General features: G+C 43.1%; 1 protein-coding gene across 1 annotated transcript in view; it reads left to right on the top strand.

Annotated features, from left to right (window-relative positions):
• MBOAT2 (membrane bound O-acyltransferase domain containing 2) overlaps nt 1-23973 on the top strand; it is a 107842-nt gene that overhangs the window by 51206 nt on the left and 32663 nt on the right. Inside the window, exon 3 of the mRNA XM_070379079.1 lies at nt 1515-1592. Coding sequence (XP_070235180.1) covers nt 1515-1592 — 78 coding nt within the window. The remainder of the gene's footprint in view (nt 1-1514; nt 1593-23973) is intronic.

Here is a 23973-nt window from a genome sequence, read left to right as displayed (position 1 = left end):
AGAGACAGGCAGATGAACTCTCTATAATGGGTAAGATAAGTCTCTTCTGTACCTGTCTTGGAGCCTACTTCTTATTTGTAACATTTCTGTGGAAAGTTAAAAGTAATTAAGTAGCTTTTCACAATGGAGGTGCCTGTTATTCTATGATGCTTAGGTTAGAAAGTAATTTTAATCATAGTTTAAGATCTTTATTAATACTTTAAATTGTATACAATGATTTCAACATTTTTTTCATACATTATTCATGCTGTCAGAGGGGAAAGAAAATAGAAATTTTGCATGTGTGTGTGTGCTTGCACATGCGTGCATGTGCGCAATCTTAGGGATAGTTTGGAGGGATTTTTTTTTTTTTTAAAGTATTTATTTATTTGGCTGCTTGGATCTTAGTCATGGTACGAAGGCTCAGTAGCTAGCTGCGTAGCATGAAGGATATTAGTTCCTCAGTCAGGGACTGAACCCACATTCCCTGCATTAGAAGGCAGAGTATTAACCACTGGACCACCCAGGGAGTCCCCGGGATGGATTTTAAAACCAGAGATCTAAATCATGTTTTGCCTGACTTTTGTGAAATGGATGGCTAAATTAGTTCTCTCATTTAATGGTATATTTCTACATTGCTGCTGCTGCTGCTAAGTCACGTCAGTCGTGTCCGACTCTGTGCGACCCCATAGATGGCAGCCCACCAGGCTCCCCCGAGCCTGGGAGTCTCCAGGCAAGAACACTGGAGCGGGTTCTTGCTCCAATGCATGAAAGTGAAAAGTGAAAGTGAAGTCGCTTGGTCGTGTCTGACTCTTAGTGACCCCATGGACTGCAGCCTACCAGGCTCCTTCGTCCATGGGATTTTCCAGGCAAGAGTACTGGAGTGGGGTGCCATTGCCTTCTCCAATTCTACATAAGAACATTAGAAAACACTATATTATTTCCGTGAGAGTGTTCCATAGATGGATTACTGCAAATTAAGAATTGACTAGATTTGTATAAGGACACTTATTTGACTCGAGCCATTGTGTTTTCAGAATAGATCAATTTGGGTGAACCCGCTTTTAAATGAATTCTAATATTTGGTATTTTGGGCTCTTTTGTAAGTAACACTTGCAAAGACTACCACAGATCCACAGCTGTATTGGCACAGTCAGTCAGGTAAACAATAAAGTGACGTCCGTCAGGACGATTCTGAAGTCCCAGTTTCTCGCTCCTTTTCATACTTGCGCCTTAGTAATGGAAAAGCGGTAATGGGACCCCATGGAGCTTTCGTGTAGCTGGGAAATGTGGGATGCTCAGCCCCTAAGTGTGGCTTTCTGGAGTTCTTAGTTTTCCAGCCCTTGTGGGGCTTGTAAGATGAGACTCCTCTAAGGTATCCACAGAGTGTTAGGCTTTGGAGGTTTTGCTTCCTTGTTTTTTTTTCTGGGAATGTTCTGAGTTATGCATAAGCCCTTTTTATCCTAAATCATTTCAACTCGATGTTTGTGTGTAGGCCCTTCTAACCCTTCTAACAGTGCTCTTACTTTTTACAGGTATGCCTTACATTTTCTTGTACAAAGTGGAATTTCCTACTGTATCATGGTCATAATAGGAGTGGAGAACATGCACAAGTAAGTGCTCACTTTATTCACGTACAAAACAGGTTCCAACATAATTGAATCGGGCCCAATAGAATTCTACCACGTTAAAAATTATTCTGAATTATGATCATTTTTTCAAGGCTATAATTGATATAAAAGCAAAATCCTCGGTATGCATCACTCTTTCATGTACTCAGAGCAGGGCTTCTCAGCCTCAGTGCTGTTGATGGCTGAGACTGGATCATTCTTTGGTGGGCGGGACTGTTGTACGCCGTATAAGATGCTAAGCACCATCCATCGCTCCTGCCCACTTGATGCTGGCAGCCTCTCCTCTCCAGGCTGTGACAACCATGGTTGTTTCCAGACAGTTTCACATGTCTCTTGCGGGGCCAGATCACTTCTGGGTAAGGACCACTGGCTTAGTCTTGGGTGACAGCAGTGCAGAGATGGAGTAAGCAAATAGATTAGAGAAAGATTTAAAAGGCACGTGTGGAAGGACTTGGTGATTGATGGGAAAGAAAGGTGTCAGGGTGACGCCAGGTTCCTGGTGTGAACAGTAAGGTAAATGGTAGCAGAATTTCTGAGCATAGGGAAGCCTGGGGGTGGGGAGCATGTCTAGGGGATAAGCATTTCAAACAATGTGTGTGTGTGGGTGTTAGTCGCTCAGTCTTGTCCGACTCTTTGCAACCCCATGGACTGCATCCTGCCAGGTTCCTCCGTCCATGGAATTCTCCAGGCAAGATATTCACCTAAAACAGGGCTTGGTACATAGTAAACACTCTGAGTATTTGCCGAATAGGTGCCTGTGGACTTTATAGAGTGTCTGTGAGACAGTTAATCGATGCTGGGAGCTGGTGTGGAGGTCTGGGCCAGAGATGGACACTGGACACTGGAAATAGATGTGGTTGAACACCCAGGGGCCAAGGTACCCACAGACCGTGGTGGCAGATCCTTGGGAGTGTTCTGTGTTACCTGTGGTGCACTGAGTCTCTGAGTCCTGACATATGTGTGGCTTCAGGAGTTTTCATACAAGGAATGATGGGCCTGTAGCCAATTTAATAGTTTTTTTTTTTCCCCCAAATCTCATTCTGTTCTGTATCTTCGGTGATTCATGGGTCGCCCCATCTGCTTTGATGCCATGTCTTCCCTCAGTTTCCAGCAGTGCCCCCTGTCTTCCTGGATCCTTCTCCCTGCTGTGTGCCAGCACTCCAGGTTCTTGGTGTTTTGACTCTAATTTTTTTAAGAGGAGGGGTAAAATATTTTGATTATGTATCATGTGAAGCAGTTTTTACACCATCGCAACTCTGCTTATGAAATCTCACACAGATGACAGGTTCAAAGTGATACTGTACTTAATATCTGAGAAAAGGAGCTTCATGTTGTAAATCTGGAAAAAGAAGGAACATCTGATGGGGTTACTGAAAACGGAGGACCTGTATATACCTGTGTGAACGGAAGTCATAACATGCTTCTAAGTAGGGAGTGCGTGTGTGTGGTGTGCGCGTGTGCACTAAGTTGCTTAGTTGTGTCCGACTCTTTGTGACACTCTGGACCATAGCCCACCAGGCTCCTCTGTCCACAGAATTCTCCAGACAGGAATACTGGGGTGGGTTATCATGCCCTCCTCCAGGGGATTTTCCCACTCCAGGAATCAAACATGCGATTTATTTCTTACCTCTCCTACATTGGCAGGTAGGTTCTTTACCCCTGGCGCCACCTGAGAAGCCCCCAAGTAGGAAGGTTAGTGAATTCATATTCAGTCAAAGGAAGCGGTTTATTTTTCTGAAAGGCAGTGGCAATCGGTTAAGCTGCCTTGTAGCGCTTCAGCCCCCTGTCTGGTTTGGAGCCCTTAGCCACGTGCAGCCTGTAGATTTAAGTGAATCAACGTCTAAAGCCCAGTTGTTCAGCCACACTGGCCACATGACACGTGCTTGACCCCCACAGGTGGCCAGTGGCCTGTGTATTCAGCAGCACACAGAGAACATTTCTATGGTGGTAGAAAGCTCTGCATGGTGCTGTGGCTGCGGACCTGCAGGCGGAGACCGTTCGTTTCGTTACTCTTTACAGTATGTTCTGTGCCCGCATGTACTGCCAGTGTTTAGAATTTGACACCATCAGTGGAGCGGGTGAGGGTAAATGAGTTTGCCACAATAGTTGCAAGTGTTGGCAATAAAGAGGAAATAATTAATTTAGAAAGTGTGTCTTTTCATCTCTTTTAACCCCTTCCATTTCACTTTATACTGATATGTTTTTCTGTTTGATTTTGCCTTTTTCCTTCTTTTTCTTTCTTTTAATCCCTTTTTTTTCACTCAGACTTTCACATTAATTTTAAATGTTCAATGAGTTCCAACTTAAGAATTTAATTCAATTATGCTCTGTGGGACTTACAGCATTCCTCTGTTGTTTAAAGTTATTGTTTATGTAAATATAATACACTTCTGTTTATTTCTTTGACTCTAGTTTTACATGATATGTATAATATGTTTCTTTGAACATCGAGGGTTTAAATTTTTTTAAGTGAAGGATTTGGACTCCCTGAGTATTTAACAGTTTAAAAATTCTTGGATCTCTTTTTTTTGTACATTTTGTAAGCTATTCATAGTGTAGTTTTTGCAATCTCTGTAACAAGTCCATTTGTAAATTAAAATATTTTAATATAGTATAAGCTTTATTTTTGTAGCTTCCTTTAACACTTACATGTATGCTATTTTATTCTGATCTGTAATGAGATAATTTACCTTTAAAATTTATTCTAGAATTCAGTGCTTTTTCTAGTCTACATTTTCATATAAGCTTTGAAATTTTTGAGGAAAAATTTAAAAACCTTAAGTGATAGAGGCAAAAAGAAGAAAGAGGATTTAGGAATAGAAGGTCCTATATATTGGGATATTGATTCTCCTTAATTAGTTTGGGGAGAAATTAACTTTCACAAGTTTGCCCGTCATTTCTAAGATCGGGGGTTGGCAGACTGTGTGAAGGGCCAGAGAGCAAATATTTTAGACTGTATAGGATACACAGTCTTGTCATAGCTTTTTTCAGTCCTCTTGTTGTACACGGGACAGTATGTGAACATGAACTTGACCATGAGTCCATCAGACCTCATTTACCAAAAAAAAAAAAAAAATGTATTTTAAAATAAATATTTGTGATCCAGGGACTCCTATAGGCACAAAAAGTAGTGTTTCTTACAGCCAAAAGATGTTGAATGTTGATCCCTCTTGTAGTGGGAATTTAGCTTCTGTAATTGAAATATTCTCATTTTCACATGACTGTGAGATAATTGCCCAACTATCTAAACTACGAAGGAAATGACTAAATTTTGGTTGTTAAAGGATGCTTGCAATGTTTACATTATCATCACAGAACTTAATGTGTCTTCTTGCCAATAAAAAGGATGAGAGAAAAAAAATCAAAAAGCAGGTGGCCTGTATTTGGCCAACCCCAAGTACTCAATGCACTCCTGCTCCAGGGACATGAAAAGACAGAGGCAAGCGGACACATGCTCTTCCTCTTGGTTTCCAAAATGAAGCTTGCCAAATGGTAATTTTAAACTTGTGATAGCACAAATGATGGAATAATGAACTTTATTACTGATTTGCTGTGAATTATTGTGATGAAGCAGATGGTTTCTAAAAAAGCTGGTTAGAAGAGGCAGGAGGGTAGAGCCGTGTTTTCGGTCCACCGGCTGTGAAGTGGGAGGCCTTTTCCCTGCAGAAGGTAGCACAGCGTGGCTGGGGCCTGTGGTGTACCAATGGACTCAAAAAGCTTTTGTGGACGGGCATGGGAACCTAAGTGCCCTTCATGTTAGTTTTGTGTTTTTTAACTTTCCTATGGGAAGACTTGTTCTGAGTTCCAAAGAACACCCTCAGATTTTGGAACACAGCACAGGGACCTGCCCTTCAGTTCTGTTCAGTTCAGTCGCTCAGTCGTGTCCGACTCTTTGCATCCCCATGAATTGCAGCATGCCAGGCCTCCCTGTCCATCACCAACTCCCGGAGTTCACTCAAACTCACGTCCATCGAGTTGATGATGCCATCCAGCCGTTTCATCCTCTGTCGTCCCCTTCTCCTCCTGCCCCCAATCCCTCCCAGCATCAGAGTCTTTTCCAATGAGTCAACTCTTCGCATGAGGTGGTCAAAGTACTGGAGTTTCAGCTTTAGCATCAGTCCTTCCAAAGAACACCCAGGACTGATCTCTTTTAGGATGGACTGGTTGGATCTCCTTGAAGTCCAAGGGACTCTCAAGAGTCTTCTCCAACACCACAGTTCAAAAGCATCAATTCTTCAGCACTCAGCTTTCTTTACAGTCCAACACTCACATCCATACATGACCACTGGGAAAACCATAGCCTTGACTAGACGGACCTTTGTTGGCAAAGTGATGTCTCTGCCTTTGAATATGCTATCTAGGTTGGTCATAACTTTCCTTCCAAGGAGTAAGCATCTTTTGATTTCATGGCTGCAGTCACCATCTGCAGTGATTTTGGAGCCCAAAAAAATAAAGTCTGACACTGTTTCCACTGTTTCCCCATCTATTTCCCATGAAGTAATGGGACCAGATGCCATGATCTTCGTTTTCTGAATGTTGAGCTGTAAGCCAACTTTTTCACTCTCCTCTTTCACTTTCATCAAGAGGCTTTTTAGTTGCTCTTCACTTTCTGCCATAAGGGTGGTGTCATCTGCATATCTGAGGTTGATTGATATTTCTCCTGGCAATCTTGATTCCAGCTTGTGCTTCTTCCAGCCCAGCGTTTCTCATGATGTGCTCTGTATATAAGTTAAATAAGCAGGATGACAATATACAGCCTTGATGTACTCCTTTTCCTATTTGGAACCAGTCTGTTGTTCCATGTCCAGTTTAACTGTTGCTTCCTGATGTGCATATAGGTTTCTCAAGAGGCAGGTCAGGTGGTCTGGTATTTCCCATCTCTTTCAGAACTTTCCACAGTTTATTGTGATCCACACAACAAAGGCTTTGACATAGTCAATAAAGCAGAAATAGATGTTTTTCTGGAACTCTCTTGCTTTTTCCATGATCCAGCGGATATTGGCAATTTGATCTCTGGTTCCTCTGCCTTTTCTAAAACCAGCTTGAACATATGGAAGTTCACGGTTCACGTACTACTGAAGCCTGGCTTGGAGAATTTTGAGCATGACTTTACTAGCGTGTGAGATGAGTGCAATTGTGCGGTGGTTTGAGCATTCTTTGGCATTGCCTTTCTTTGGGATTGGAATGAAAACTGCCCTTTTCCAGTCCTGTGGCCACTGCTGAGTTTTCCAAATTTGCTGGCATATTGAGTGCAGCACTTTCACAGCATCATCTTTCAGGATTTGAGATAACTCAACTGGAATTCCATTACCTCCACTAGCTTTGTTCGTAGTGATGCTTTCTAAGGCCCACTTGACTTCACATTCCAGGATGTCTGGCTTTAGGTCAGTGATCACACCATTGTGATTATCTTGGTCGTGAAGTTGTACAGTTCTTCTGTGTATTCTTGCCACTTCTTAATATTTTCTGCTCCTGTTAGGTCCATACCATCTCTGTCCTTTATTGAGCCCGTCTTTGCATGAAATGTTCCCTTGGTATCTCTAATTTTCTTGAAGAGATCTCTAGTCTTTCCCATTCTGTTGTTTTCCTCTATTTCTTTGCATTGATCACCTGAGGAAGGTTTTCTTATCTCTCCTGGCTATTCTTTGGAACTCTGCATTCAGATGCTTATCTTTCCTTTTCTCCTTTGCTTTTCGCTTCTCTTCTTTTCACAGCTATTTGTAAGGCCTCCCCAGACAGTCATTTTGCTTTTTTGCGTTTCTTTTCCATGGGGATGGAAAAGAACCTGCCCTTATTTGTGTGTAAACAGCAGCCCCGTGAGATGGTTAACACGGGGAAGAGCCTGTTAGCCTTGGGAGATTAAACTGAAGTCTTTTCTTGATAACTTGGCAGGTAGTTTTCAACAGAGCAAATGACCTACAGGAAACATATAAAAGATATAGACACATCCAGTAAAACTGCACCTGCCTCATGGGTTTGCCAAGCTTTGTATGGGATTACGTCGTAAAAGCTGTAGGAAAGTGATCTTCAACCCACAGTCACATGGGCTTAGCTACCCACCCCTTTGTACAAACCAGAGACAGTGGAGATGTGGTCCTTACCCTCTGAAAGGCACCCTTGAGTTGGAGGTGTTGCACAGCGTCAGCCATGCAGCAAGCTTTTGTTACATTATGCTGGGACCCACTGATGGATAAAAGGATGGGCTCAGTCTCTGCAGGACACTTAAACTGTCAAACTGGTGATCACACGGTAATTGTTATTACAGATGAGGGTGCATTCAGGGCTAAGGGAGCAAAAGGAGCTACCAGCTTGGAGAGTAGTAAAAAAAAATCTTCATCAGCCATTTACTGTGTGTTCAGCAGAATGAAACAGTTGAAAACAGAGCACAGATATTCGATGTGAAGTAGAACTTATGCTGAAATATATTTTTAAATATTGGGAGATACTAAAACATGTGTTCCTCAGAATCCCCTTGAAGTGATGATAAAATTGAGCAGCGGGCCTTGGACGGGAGCAGCGATCAAGTTTAAACTCCACCTTCTCCCCAGGTGGCCGTAATGACTCATTGGAAAAGCACTGGGTTGGGGGCAGATGTTTATGGGTCTGATTCAGGGTCTGCTAAATTTCATTAGCTCTGGGACCTGAGTCACATCCCCTTTACCTTTCTGAGTCTAAACTGCATTAAAACCAGCTGACTCACCTGGGCGCCTAGGTGTGCTTTTCCCTGCATCCAGGGCTACGCTCCCAAGAAGAGGGTTCCCATGCTGGGAGAGCTGCTTTCTGAGGTCATTCCTGGGCACCAAGTGCTTTGCTGGGTTTTTCTCTTCCCACTGATGTCACATCAGAGCTGTTGTTAGGGTTCGTGAACTTGCTTTAATTCACCTTTTCTCCTACCAGACTATGAACTGCTTGTGGGGGTAGGGGGTACCTTCCACTTTTTATAATCCCGGTGTTGAGCATATGGATGATAGAAGCTCAGAAGAAGAGATTCTCTGCTCTGTTGAGGGCATGTTTGTGGGCTTTTTTTTTGCATCTCTCTTTTTTTTAAAGTTTTTTTTTAATGTGGAGCATTTTAAAAGTCTTTATTAATTTGTTACAATATTGCTCTGCTTTATGTTTTTGTTTGTTTGTTTGTTTTGATCTGCAAGGCATGTGAGGTCAAGGCTAAGCTTCACTTAGCATGTGAAGTGTTAGTTGCTCAGTTGTGCCGGACTCTTTGCAACCCCATGGACTGCAGCCCACCAGGCTCCTCTGTCCATGGTATTCTCAAGGCAAGAACACTGGAGTGGGTTGCCATTTCCTTCTCCAGGGGATCTTCCCGACCCAGGGATTGAACCCGGTTCTCCTGCATTGCAGGCAGATCCTTTACCAACTGAGCTATGAGGGAAGCCTGACCAGGGATCAAACCCACACCGTCTGCATTGGAAGGTGAAGTCTCAGCCACTGGACCCCCAGGGAAATCCCTGGCATCTCTTTTTGGTGGGGTATTTCTGAGCAGAGGATATCCATCTGTGCGGAGGGCCTTGAATGGCATGCTTGGTGGGTTGACCAGCGGTCTTTGGTGTTTCCTTCCTCCCTCCCTGCTTATCTGCCCCTGAGGCTGGTTGTGGAGCTGCGGCCCTGGGGCTGGGGCTGAGATCAGGGAAGGACCAGGCAGTTTTAGCTGATGTGCTTTTAGCTCAGTGTTCCATGCCCCTGAGGAGCAGGTGGGACGGGGTCCATCGTCTCCTGTCACCGCAGGTACTCACAGGACTCCTGCAGTGTGGATTCCTTAATAGAGATATCATGAGGAACTCTTGACTCCACTGGGGAGGAATGAGGATTTTGGAAATGCCATCTGGCAGGCAGAAGCCTCAAGTCAGTGACTTGAGATCTGGAGATCTGTCCTCACGAAGGTAATGAGCAGTGGTTAATGGCTCAGCGGAAACTCTGCAGGGGAAAGTACTAACGTCCCTGAGGACAACCCGCGATCCCATGAGAGGGAATAAAACGTGGCAGGAAGGAACCTGGACTCTAATAAAAGTTTTTCTTTTCCGCTCTCTGTGGACGGTACTTGAAAGCCTTTCAGTGGCTTGGAGTGAAGGTGCAGGCCCTTTGGGTGTTGCTGTGCTGTCCTGAGCTAGAAGCTGTATTTCAACCAGAAAACCATAAGTGATTCTAAAATGTTTTTTTACATGATCTTATCCTGATAGCAGTTACTGTTGCAGCAATCATTGTGTATCCATTGCTGCACAGGGTGCTTGGATTGCACTAACCCTAGCAGCAGCCCTGGAGGTGGGCGCACCAGGGGATCTGCTTCTCCAGTAGCAGGTTAGTAAGAGGGGAACCTGGGATGAGAACTGGGTGTGTCTGATCACACCCAGCGCCCAGGCTTTTTGTTTCTGCACTTTATTGCTTAAGCATTCAGCTTTATGATATGAGAATGTGTCGTTAAAAAGAAGTACCCGGAATTGATCGAGGAGAGGTAATTGGAGCCAGCAGGGTCCTGAGCACAGTGAGGGACTTGTATGTGTTGGTTGCTCCTCCTTAGCACAAAGATACAGATAGTTTTTATCCAAAAAGATGCAATGGCCTTTAGGCATATTATGCTTAGGATCTGAGGTTTTTAAATATTCTCAATTCTCATAGAAAGGAAAACCTGTTACTTGGTGAGAGGCAGTAGGATGTCCAGGCCTTGTTGGATTCTGAAGAATCTTTAGAACATAGCATCATACCCTCTTGGGCATCCCTGGTGGCTCAGTGGTAAAGAATCCACCTGCAATGCAGGAGACCTGGCTTCGATCCCTGGGTCAGGAAGATCCCCTTGAGAAGGGCATGGTAACCCACTCCAGTATTCTTGCCTGGAAAATCCCATGGACAGAGGAGCCTGGCAGGCTGCAGTCCATGGGGTCACAAAGCATCAGACATGACTAAGCGACTGAACACAAATGCACACACATCATATCCTCAAACCCTGTGCTTGGGAAAGGACCTGATTCAGATTCCATTATACTGTCTAGTCACTGTAGTATCCCTTTTGGAGATTTTGAATTCTAAGTTGTGTTTCCAGTTGTAAGCTGAATCTCTGTTAAGGACCCAGTCATCCTTGAGCAAGGAAGGGAGGTTTCTTTCCCTTGGGTCAAGGGTTTCTGTCTGAAGTAGGAAGAATATATTAATGTGGAGATGAAGACAATACAAACACACATCCCTTGGAAAATAATGCTGTTACTTTGGGTTTTGCTGTTACATGTGAATGTGTTAGAATAAAAAGGAATTTGCACAGGTGGACTCAGGTAATGGGGCTGTACCATAAAGAAGGCTGAGCGCTGAAGAATTGATGCTTTCAAACACCATGCTATTTATATAAAATATGTGGTTCACGGTGAAATTTTGTGAGAGAAAAGAGTTGCATGAATGGTGTATTTCTTTTTCTTTACTTTTAGGTAAGAAATGAGAAAGTTGTTTGGGTAAATTAGGGCTTGCTGAATGCTGAGTCTGCCTGTGGTGTATTGTTATAGTAAATACCTAGGCTTGATATGGGCAGGTTGTCTTCTCTGTGTTAGAAACAGTACGATGTAATAGAGTGTTTGGACTTGAACTTTGGAACTTGAATGGTGGAATGACTTCTGTGTTCAGTCACTTTGTTGAGTGCTCTCTACAAATATTCCACTTAACTGTCCCTACAGTCGTGGTGGTGGTAGTCATTCAGGCATGTCTGACTCTCTGCGACCCCATGGACTGTAGCCCACCAGGCTCCTCTGTCCATGGAATTCTCCAGGTAAGAATACTGGAGTGGGTTGCCATTCCCTTCTCTAGGGTATCTTCCCCATCCAGGGATCAAACCCAGGTCTCCTGCATTGCAGACAGACTCTTTACTGTCTGAGACACCAGGTCATTATTCACTGTACAGAGAAGGAGACCGTAGTTCCAAGAGGTGAGGTCACTCAGACCAGTAGCAAAACCACTAATGATCAGTCCTGGACGTTTGTGAAATTAATTTCTGTGGTTATTGCTGATTTATGGAGATTCTTTTAAAGTTTTCTTTTTAATTAGAGGAAAAGAGATTCTCACCTTCTTACCAGATAGCATAAACAGCCTGGGTTATTTTTTGAAAGAATAGCAAGTGTGTTGGAGACGTAGTGACTGGGTTTGTCTTCGTCATCATTAGAACGCAGTGTTGGGGTCTTTTTAAAAGGCTTTACCTCCCAGAGAAATATTTGAATAAAAGTGATTTTATTCTCTCAATAATCTACCTTAATTTAAAATTGTTCAGTCTTTTGCAGGTTCCATGCTTGAGGCTGATACTTACTTAATTACATAAGTATAGACTTTAAAGTGCTACTTTAATGTCACTTGACTAAGAAAAGACTTTTAAGTACTTTCTGATACATAAATTTGTGTAGGGAAAAGACAGTGATCCCATCCTGCTTGCTGCTGCTGGCTTATTAAACAGTTCTTATTTAGAGTAGGTATGGAGAGAGAATCAGAAGATAAAAGGGCAAAATATTTGATGACCTGAAAAACGGTAGGGCATTTTGCTGAAAGGGTGTTATAGGCAGGTGAGCCTGGGCACCTATTTCTCTCAAAAGTGTGAGCTTTTGCTTACACTTAGTGAAGCCCAGAGAAGAGATGGGATTGCTCATCTTTTCCTGGCCTGGAAATTAATCTTAGTTGGTATGATAGACTATGTGCCTTAGCAGGACTTGCCTTGGGAAGAAGGTAACAGTTTCAGGATGGGGTTGGCACGATTTGCCTTTCAAAGTTTCAAGAAGTCTCATATAGAACTCATTTTGTTGGAGCATAGCTTCATTTCAAAAACATGAATTATTAGAGCGCTGTTATTTAGCATAGTACAAGATAATAGATAATAGTACAAGATAATAGAATAAACTTTTTTCCTTAGACACGAGAGCTTTAGAAAGTGTTCAGAGAACAGACTTTATTGAAAATAAAATCCAACAAAGAAAATGATAAAAGTTAAGAAATGAGTAGGATGGAACCCCAAAGGACAATGGACAACTTTAATTACAAGTAAATTACTCTTAATAGCTAAACTGCCAGTGATATTTATTAAAAACAAACGCTAAGGTGCTTTCCCATGCAGTCCTTACAGCCACCTGTGCTGTAATACTGTATCTCAGCTTTATTGTTGAAGAAAACAGAGATTCAGAGACCTAGATGCTTTCCCCAGGTTTATACAGCTGGTCCCCAGCAGGCTCAGAATTTGAAACCCAGTCTGTTCAGCACCAAAGCCCCATGCAGCCAGCTGCTAAACTCAGCTCCCCACTGACCTTCACAACATGCGGATTTTCCATGGGAATCAGGCAGTGTCCTGTCCATTTTATTTCAGGGTTGTTTTCCTTCATTGATAATTGGTGTGTGTGCAAGTAATATAAATTAATCTTAGTTTGAAAGCTGAATTGGGAAGCTAACGTTCTTTAGTTGTACTTCTTGGGTTAGTTTGTTAATTTATCCAGACTTGGCAGCTGAGCAGTGAAGCCAGTGGGATAAATCCTCACTTCTTCCTTCATCTCCCCCCGCCCCACCGCCGCCTGCATTCGCCAGCACCTTGCTTCATCAGTCTCCTCTCGGGTTGTGTGAGGCGTGGACACCTGAAAGGCATTTGAGACCGCCCCTGGCGCGGTCAGCTCTCAGTGGGTGGTGGGGATGCCCTGCTGTCCTTGTGCTCCTCCCGACCCCTCCAACCCCTCCAGCCCGCCGTTGCTCTGTAGCTCCAGCTTCCTTAGATCGCCGCACACATCGTCTTCCTTGCTGCCCTTGCTTTGAAGATCTTCACAGAATGAACTGAATCACCTTTTTCCTTTTCTGCTTTTCCACCTATGTGGTTTTCACCCCGAAGGGTAATGGAAGAAAGGTGAGTGATTGTCTGTGCAGGTGGGAAGGGAGCTCAGCACCCTTTCTTACAACAAGCAGCCCCTGAAGAGCCAAGACTGATAGGTTCCTGGTCTTCCCGTTGGGAGGGGCACCGGGTCTCTGACTTGGAGGGTGGTCGTCCCTGGGGTCACACAGAGTCGGACACAACTGATCGACTAAGCGCAGCACAGCACAGGAAAACATGAAGCCTTTTATAGACTTTAGTTTTCACGGTTCTGGTTTTAGTAGCAATTAGAATAGACTGAAATTTGGATGCATTTTTGTGGGTAATTGTCTTTCTCAATTTAAGATTCTGTCATTACACTGACTTCTAGAACAGTTTTTGATGTTTTTAAAACCTTTAAAACTTCATTTCTGTGTATTTATTGATTTAAGGACTATCTAATCAGATGATATTTTTAACTACAATCCAGACGTCTGAAATCTTGATGTAAACTATAGAAGTCTATGCCTTTTTTTCCCCTTTTCTCTTTCCTTTTGGCCAAGTGCAAAGCGTGTGGGATCTTAGTTCTCTGACCAGGGATTTAACCCATTCCCTCGGCAGGAAAAGCACCGAATCCTAACCGTTGGACCACCAGGGAATTTCTGTAGAAGTCTTTGCATTTTGAGCAATAAAATCATCGTGCTTGATACCAAGAGCCAATACCCAATTTTATTTCTATCTTTGAGTCAACTTTGGAAATTTTCTTTATAAAACACCAGTAAGTGACTTCGTTATGTTACAGAGACAGATGTGGGAGCAGAGTTAGATTTTATAAAAGAGCTGATTAGTCACCACGTGGTTTGGGTCCTTTCTGTCATCTGTAAACAAAGTGAGAAAGAAAAGGACCCAGTGCCCTCATGTATCCGTGTCTCGGTTTGTGGCTGGTCTAATGAATACAGCTGAGCTCCTTTCTTGTGTCATGAATAAGGCTTTGTAAAAGAACAAACACAGCCCCTCACGACTTGTATTGTGTTTGTAGCTCGTGGAGACCTTGTCGTTCCAGGTGAGAGGGCTCCTCGGCGGGGAACCCGGTAGGCCCTGTCTTCCGAGGATCAGCAGTTTTATCAGGGAATGTAGATGACCTGCACGTCTCTAGGAAGACAGGAAGAGAGAATCTGGAGTCTCTCCATCCAGGGAGAAGCCCAAGTGGGGACCTTGGGGAGAAGGTCCCTTCACCCCAAGAGGACAGCGGCACAGTAGCGACTGGGAACAGAACAGGGGCCTCTGAGTCTTGTATGAAGATGATGTGGTGGCTGGTTTTTGCTGGTAAAGCAGCTGGTTTTGTAAAAGTGTTTTAAAATTCTTCTCTTAAAGTCACAGACTAACAGAGCTGGTTTCCAGCCACAGAGCTCAGCTCATGCTCTGAGTGAGGGCTGGCAGGCTTGTTCCACCCCGGGGGCTTTTCTAGGTGTGGATATATTTTCAATTTTTAGAACTTGAATTTACACCCCCCCCCCCACCCAGAAATCATATTTCCATACAAGCCTACCAAATCCTACTTTAATTAACTAAAATCCACAAATTTTCTCACCCCAAAGTAGCAATAAAACTGGTCAAAACCATTGTTGGGCTCTGAAAATTTACTCAAACAGCAATTCGAGAAGCTTTTATTTAAAAGAAAACTGTTGACCTTTGAGTGAAAACAGTGGGAACGGTGGTGTTCCTGCCTGGGCTCCCCTCCACCCCTCATTCCCTGGCAGAGAGTTCTCCTGGGGCAGAGACGGCCGCAAAGACCACAGCTTTGGTTGACTCGGTTCGGGGTGGAAGGCAGAAAACCCGGGCAGTGGCTCACAGAGGATGTCTCTAGCTCTCCCCTCCTGAGGATTTGGTCTAACGTTTAGCAGAGAGATTCTTGGCAGCAAGAGAGCCATGGAGAAACTAGAGAAGATACCGATACAACCATGGCTGCCTGGAGACTGCCTCCATGTCAGGGGATTCTGGAGGGCCTGAAGGACAGAGACGGCCAGGGCGGGCTTGAAACCTGATGGACTGTTGGACGAGCTCTCAGACCCACACCTGGAACCCTCAGCAGAAGGCTTACTGGTAGCAGATTTTTAAGCACAAGCCCTGACTAGCCATTGACTGACCACTGAGATTACAGACACAGGGGAGACTCGTAGAGTAAGGCTGAAAAATAAAACCGTGAATTTAAAAATCGGAGGGGAGATGTCAGCCGCTGTGTACCATGGGTAAGAGAGATGCAACAGAAACAGCACACTCCAAAATCACTGCAAACAGTGACCGCAGCCATGAAATTAAAAGACACTTGCTCCTTGGAAGGAAAACTGTGACAGACCTACTGTGTGCTTAATCGCTCAGTCATGTCCCATTTTGGCAGTCCCCATGGACTGTAACCTGCCAGGCTATTCTGTCCATGGGATTCTCTAGGCAGGAATACTGGAGTGGGTGGCCATTCCCTTCTCCAGGGGATTTTCCCGACTCAGGAATTGAACCTGGGTCTCCTCATTGCAGGCAGATTCTTTACCATCTGAGCCACCAGGGAAGCCCATGACAGACCTAGACAGTATATTAAAAAGCAGAGACATTACTTTGCCAACAAAGGTCCATCTAGTCAAAGCTATGGTTTTTCCAGAAGTCATGGACAGATGTGAGAATTGGACCATGAAGAAAGCTGAGCACCGAAGAATTGATGCTTTCAAATTGTGGTGCTGGAGAATGCTCTTCAGAGTCCCTTGGACTGCAAGGAAATCAAACCAGTCAATCCTAAAGGAAATCAACCCTGAATATTCACTGGAAGGACTGATGCTGAAGCTGAAACTCCATTTGGCCACCTGATGTGAAGAGCTGACTCATTGGAAAAAACTCTGATGCTGGGCAAGATTGAAGGCAAAAGGAAAAGGGGACAACAGAGGATGAGATGGGTCGTTGGCATCACTGACTCAATGAACATGAATTTGAGCAAACTTTTACATATGGTAATAGTAGCGCAAAGGACACAGAAGAAAATGGAGCTGTATTGGAACAAGCTTGCTGTTTTATTAGAATTAAGTCAGTGTTGATCTGAACTAGGTTTCTGGCCTGAGCGGCCAGGTGGACTATGTCATGTAGGAAATGGGGTGGCTGGGGAGAGGCAGCTTACTGGGTAGGGGGGGCTTTCTTTGCATGTTACATTTGAGAGGCTTCATTAAATATTCATGTGGGAACAGCAGTCAGACAAGTGTGGTGGTCAAGGTAGAGGGTTTCAAGCCTTCAATGCAATGATATTCAGAAAGAAATGTGCCTGGAAAAGAGAAGAGGACTGAGGCTTCATTTACCAACTGGTCTGGAGTCACCAGCTAGGAAGAGACCAAGCCAACTTTCCAGCCCAAGCCAGTTTGAACTCCAGAGTCGACTTCTGTGTTTCTTAATACGCTCTAATTTATAAACCTGACTTTTTCTCCTTAGTTTCTGCAGCCGATAGAGTATGAGGTATTTTTTAGTTTCTCCTTGGAAACCCTCAGCACTTGCTGTCACATCCCCATCTTAACTCAGAACTTGTTTCTTCCTGCTACATAACTGCTCCTCTGACTCCCAGCCTTATCTCTTACCATCCATCCTGTGAATGGGTTAGTCTCTGTTACTTGCCTAAAAACTATTTCACTAGATCACTCTTTGCTCAAAAATCTTTGAACGCCTGCAAGAGAATAGCCAGAAATACTCAAGACACTCATGACCCTTCCGAATACCCTGAACCCTATTTTATGCACTAACTTATTTCCTGTAGTTTCTCCCAGTTTTCACTGGTACATGTCAGGCTGGCCACTCCTGGGTCTGGGCATTTAGCCTCACAGGGAGGCATCATCTCCTCTGTGTCGCTCCTGTTCAATATTTGTGGCTACATCCACATCAGCGTTGTTCCGGGAGGAGCCCTCAGTTACTTCCCTGGCCTGCAATGAACATCTTTTCACACTGCTTCCGTTCTGCTCTGCCACTTTACGGAATGCCTTCTCTTTGTCAAGCTCAGTGCCGGGCTCTCATAGACTCAGACGTCTGAAATCTTCAAGGAGTGCCATCTAGGGAAGGGTACAACATCTAAGAGAACAGTTTTCACAAGATGTGATAAAGATGCTCTAAATAGACATGGTGAGACAGGGGTGACTGGCATCTCAATAGCTAATCCTGGAAAACCCAGCACTGTCACTCACCATTGGCTGTCAGACGCTGCGGCTGTGCTCCCTGGCTTGATGTCAGGTTCCTGCAACGGAGAAGTCGTATCTCACTGTTCTTTTTGTTCCTTCTATAAAAGGCAAGTGTGTTGAGTTAAAGTGAGATCTGTAACAGACAAAACTCTCCGAAGAGATAAGGCATGTGATTTCAAAATGTAAAGAGTGGCTACTGTATATCTTTATGAGAATGTGTTTATAAATGTGATAATAATGGAGAGGGCTTCTTTTGTGGCTCAGTGGTAAAGAATCCACCTGCCAATGCAGGAGACACAGGTTTGATTCCTAGGTTGGGAAGATCCCCTGGAGCAGGAAATGGCAACCCACACCAGTGTTCTTGCTGGGAAAATCCCATGGACAGAGGAGCCTGGTGGGCTGTAGTCCAGGTGAAAGTGAAGTCGCTCAGTTGTATGTGAGTCTTTGTGACCCCATGGGCTGCGGCCTGCCAGGCTTCTCTGTCCATGGGATTTTCCAGGCAGGTATACTGGGGTGGCTTGCCATTTCCTTCTCCAGAGGATTTTCTCGACCCAAGGGTCGAACCTGGGTGTCCCACATTTCAAGCAGACTCTTTGCTGTCTGAGCCACCAGGGAATCCCGGGCTGTAGTCCAAGCGGTCCCCAAATGTCAGACATGACTTGGCAGCTAAAAAGCAGTAGTGGAAGGAGCCTTTCAACTTGGCTTAAGAGATCACCTAGTTAGATAGTTGATACTCACTGATTGGTTACCTGAGGATAAACTTAACCTTTGGTCCTAATACCTTAGCAGAAACAAAGTATCTTAGAATGTGTTATTGTGTACAAAGTAAAAACAGCAAGAAATGTTAAGGATTGCATTTACTAAAATTCCATTAAATTGATAACTGGACTTTTAGAATAAGATGCAAGTACTATCAAAAAGATTTTAGAAACTGATGTTTTAATGATGGTTATAAAACTAAATTTTGAAGCTTCCAGTAATTGTAGTAGATTCAACACACACGTTGATCTGAAACTCAAAGAGGCTGAAGCTGGAACCTAAGTGCTGGCAAAGCTGGTGCTATCGAGGATGGGCCAGTCTCCTGACAGGTCCAGGGTGGGTGGAAAGTGGCGTCTGGGGAGCAGAGCCTGTGTGCAGGCTGTGCAGCTGCGGATGGCTTGGTCCTGGCGATCCGTGCTGGACCCTTTGAAACTATGCCTGTGTTACTTTCGTAAAAGTAGAGTGAGATGAAAGAAGGGCCAAACTCACTCTGGGTTGCTGGTTTTAGAATAATGGCCTCATTCTCAGGTATGCCACCCGTAGAAAATGAATTCTTCAGGTTGCCGCAGCGCATGACAGCCACTAACTATAAACGAACAGACTTGATTAATCATAAATTTTTAAATAGGAAACTTGAACAGTTTATAAGCAGTCAGTCTTTCCAGGTCCCTGCTGACTTTATCAGACTTAAGGTCCTATTTTGAAATATACCCAGAAATAGAACACTCATCTTTTGTTTTACTTCATTCACCTGCAGGTCCCAACTGTTATGCCTAATAGTTGTGTTCGTATGCACATGACTGTGTGTTTGTATTTAAAGGCATGGGATTGAATAAAATCCTTTTGGAGATGGGTATAAACGGAGAAGAGGACTGAACCCTGGAGTCCCAGGTTGAGAAGGAATCTGCAAAGGAGATTATAAAATTTGTTTCAAATAATTTTAAAATCAACTTTCTTTAGGTAAAAATTACCTTAAACAAAGTAGGACCACGGTTCAGTGAGTTTTAACAAATGTCCAGACCTGTGTAACTACCCCAAATCCAGACACAGGACACTTCATTCATCCCCAAGGTTCCACATTCCCTTTGTAATCTATACAGCCCAGCCCCTGCAACCTGCTCGCTGTCTGCTTTTTACCACCTTTGATCAGTTCGTCTGTTTTAGAATTTCATGTAAATCGAACTGTATAGTAAGTAGGGCTTCCCAGGTGGAAATCCCATGGACAGAGGAGCCTGGTGGGCTACGACCGTGGGGTCCCAAGAGTTGGACGCGACCAAGCAACTAAGCACACACCACAGTTAGCCCTCAGATGTGTTGGCCTTTGCTGAATTGGGGCCGCACCCAAAGCCCCCTGAACTTGAGCACCCTGAAAGTGATGAGTTTCATTTGACTTCAGCACATTAAAACAACGGCTCACTTATAAGTTTTTGTCTTTCTCTCCATCAAGATTTTGAACCTTTTGGTGATGTTGCCTGTTTTCCTCATATGGGAAGAATTCTTTTTCAGTTCTCGACATTTCAAGCTCATTAATTCCCATAGTCCCTGAGCACTTTGTTTTTCCCTGAACAATTTCCACTTCATATCTAATATCTAGAGAATGGGTATTTTAGATGTGGTTTCTCTTTTTAAAATGGGGCTGTAATTCAACACTTATATTTGAATGAATAATAAAATGTTCTCTCTGGAACTCTTCAAATCTTGTTGATTTCATTTTGTTATAAAGGATGATAATATCAGAAAGCTTTTAAAACTGCACAGAGCAGAAATCCCAGCTCATAGTGGTATAATGGTAACCGGTGCAGAGAGATTCCCCTTTCCAGTGAGAAGTCATGAGGCGAGGCAGTTCTTGTTGATTAACTCAGCAACTCTGTTTTTATGAGGGCATCAGAAAGTCCTGTATTTTGTTTTATTTAGCTTTTCTGCTTCACCATCTCACCAGATTGTCTGTAGGCTAGCTGGGCTTGGTCGACATCACAGTAGCAAGGGTCCCGTGTTGTGTTTTGCCTAGTTGCTTACCTGTGTCCGACTCTTTGCAACACCAGGGACTGTAGCCCACCAGGCTTCTTTGTCCAAGGGGATTCTCCAGATAAGAATACTGGAGTGGGTTGACATGCCCTCCTCAGCAAGTGTCCTACTTGCTATTTAAGGAGAAAGCCATTCCAAAAGCTCCGTGTCATGTTTCACTGACTATACTTAAGTTTCATGCCCACCTGTAAACTGTCAGTTGCAGGGAGTACGAGACCACAGTGACTGAGTTAGTCAGTCAGTCTCCCTCCCTGTGTATCTGCCTTTTCTAAGGGAGAGAATGAGGGTTCAGAAGTAATGTCACTTTCTCAAGATCACACAGATAGGAAGAGTAAAAAGTTGATGGGGCCATTATTTAAATCTCAGTCAGGTCTGCTTGGATTTTATGTGCATGTATGTTTTTCTGTTTGAAGACATTCAGTGAAACATATGCCCTGACCACAGCACTGATGAGAATACCATGCATGTATGTATTGGCCTGTATGCCTGTTTTCTTCTGCTGATGCTGAACTTGACAGATCAGAGGCTTTCCCTGTCACCTTTCCCTGCAGCCTAACTCAAAAGATAACAGTGAAAATGTGGTACTCTTTGGTATCGCTTTTAGGAATGCATTTCAGTTCTGGATAATAGGAAAAACTCAGCACCTCAGATTTTTTCTGGACTTAGGTTATTCAGAGCCAGTGTAGCTGCTCAACAGTGTTTATTAAAGAGGCAGGTTTCTTTCTTGTTTTGCAGTTCTGTCCTTCGCCTGTTAGCTCACCACTTCAGGAATGCAAGGTGATTGCTGCTACAGCCATCAGATCCTTTTTCTGGGCAGAAGGAATTCACACCACACCAGCTACTTGTATCCCCTCTTTTTCTTTGATTCTACAGAATGCTTTCATTGATTTTTTGACAAACTCATAACTAATCCATGATCGCAATTCAATCATGAGTTGACAGAATTAGACCACAGATTTTTTCTGGTTCAGTGAAGAAGTTGCTCACATCATGGGCAAACAAATGTGGTTCAGTTAATGAATGTTGATTGATATTTTTGTTTATGTTAATGAGTAAGTTGAAAGTGAAACACTAAAGATACAGAAACTTCTGTATCTTGACACTTCTCTCTTTTTGTCCATAATGTGAGTAAGAGCAACTTTTTTGCTGAATTGAGGAATAGTTTTGAATGCTAGAAGAATAAGATTTTCTGGGTTTTGTTGGGGATGGAGGGTAGTCACAGTGTTACAGCTGCAGGTCATGACATACTTTTAAAAGTTTAACCTGTATTATTAGCATTCTCTTCATTGCTTCTGATTGGTCAGCAAACTTCTTTCATAAAGAGCCAGATAGTAAATACTTTAGGGCTTGAGGGCCTTGTAGATGCTGCTGCAACTATTCAGCTCAGGTGTTCTGAGGCAAAAGCAGCCATAAACAATATACATGTAAATGGCCATGAGTGTGATCAAACAAAATTTGATGGACAGAAGCAAAGCAGGGAGCGAGATTTATCCTACAGGCTTTGGTTTGATTATTTCTGGTTTGAATAATCTGTTTGTTCAGTCGGTAAGTCTTGTCTGACTCTTTTGTGACCCCATGGATGGCAGCACTCGAGGCTTCCCTGTCCTTCAGTATCTCCTGGAGTTTGCTCAGATTCATGTTCATTGAATAATCTATAGTGTTTGCCAATTTTCAAAGTGTAAATACTTTTACACCACTAAATTTGGCTTCCTATATTGAATCATTTTTGCATTTATCCAATAAACCCTGCTTGGTCAAGGTATCTTATTTTAAATTACAATTAGTTTTAGTGTGCTAAACTCTTATTAAACATTCTTTCAGTTATCTAGTGCAGACTTCTTTGCTCAGGAATAATCCAGGTAGATCAGAATTACCTATTTGTCTGAAGTTTGAAAGGACCCTTTCCTAAAACCTCCTGAATGGTCTATTTGAAAATACATTGGTTTTTTATGTTTTTCTGTTGATTTCTTCTATATTATATATGTTTAGAAAGTCCTTCACTAATTTGAGGACATTTGAATATTTATCCATAGCTTATATGTGTTTTAGTTTTATACTGTATATTTAATTATTTTATCCATCTAGGATTGTTTCAATGAAGGTATAGCTCCATTCACCCACCCAAATTGTTTAACTCATTAGGCGATAATCCATTCATTCCTGCTAATATGCATTGCAGCCTTCATTTTACACAGTAGTATATATTCTAGAGTCTGTTTGTGAATTTCTGTTCTATTGATATGTAAATTATTCCCCCAGATGATGTTTTAAGTTCTTTTTAAAAATAATTAATTATGGTGACCCCATGGGCTGCGGCCTGCCAGGCTTCTCTGTCAGTGGGATTTTCCAGGCAGGTATACTGGGGTGGCTTGCCATTTCCTTCTCCAGAGGATTTTCTCGACCCAAGGGTCGAACCTGGGTGTCCCACATTTCAAGCAGACTCTTTGCTGTCTGAGCCACCAGGGAATCCCGGGCTGTAGTCCAAGCGGTCCCCAAATGTCAGACATGACTTGGCAGCTAAAAGCAGTAGTGGAAGGAACCTTTTTCTTGGCTTAGAGATCACCTAGTTAGATAGTTGATACTCACTGATTGGTTACCTGAGGATAAACTTAACCTTTGGTCCTAATACCTTAGCAGAAACAAAGTATCTTAGAATGTGTTATTGTGTACAAAGTAAAAACAGCAAGAAATGTTAAGGATTGCATTTACTAAAATTCCATTAAATTGATAACTGGACTTTTAGAATAAGATGCAAGTACTATCAAAAAGATTTTAGAAACTGATGTTTTAATGATGGTTATAAAACTAAATTTTGAAGCTTCCAGTAATTGTAGTAGATTCAACACACACGTTGATCTGAAACTCAAAGAGGCTGAAGCTGGAACCTAAGTGCTGGCAAAGCTGGTGCTATCGAGGATGGGCCAGTCTCTCCTGACAGGTCCAGGGTGGGTGGAAAGTGGCGTCTGGGGAGCAGAGCCTGTGTGCAGGCTGTGCAGCTGCGGATGGCTTGGTCCTGGCGATCCGTGCTGGACCCTTTGAAACTATGCCTGTGTTACTTTCGTAAAAGTAGAGTGAGATGAAAGAAGGGCCAAACTCACTCTGGGTTGCTGGTTTTAGAATAATGGCCTCATTCTCAGGTATGCCACCCCGTAGAAAATGAATTCTTCAGGTTGCCGCGCGCATGACAGCCACTAACTATAAACGAACAGACTTGATTAATCATAAATTTTTAAATAGGAAACTTGAACAGTTTATAAGCAGTCAGTCTTTCCAGGTCCCTGCTGACTTTATCAGACTTAAGGTCCTATTTTGAAATATACCCAGAAATAGAACACTCATCTTTTGTTTTACTTCATTCACCTGCAGGTCCCAACTGTTATGCCTAATAGTTGTGTTCGTATGCACATGACTGTGTGTTTGTATTTAAAGGCATGGGATTGAATAAAATCCTTTTGGAGATGGGTATAAACGGAGAAGAGGACTGAACCCTGGAGTCCCAGGTTGAGAAGGAATCTGCAAAGGAGATTATAAAATTTGTTTCCAAATAATTTTAAAATCAACTTTCTTTAGGTAAAAATTACCT

This window comes from Bos mutus, chromosome 11, assembly GCF_027580195.1.
Source record: "Bos mutus isolate GX-2022 chromosome 11, NWIPB_WYAK_1.1, whole genome shotgun sequence".
NCBI classification, from domain to species: domain Eukaryota; kingdom Metazoa; phylum Chordata; class Mammalia; order Artiodactyla; family Bovidae; genus Bos; species Bos mutus.
The sequence above is the reverse complement of the archived record's forward strand: the minus strand, read 5'-3'. Positions and strand labels throughout refer to the sequence as shown.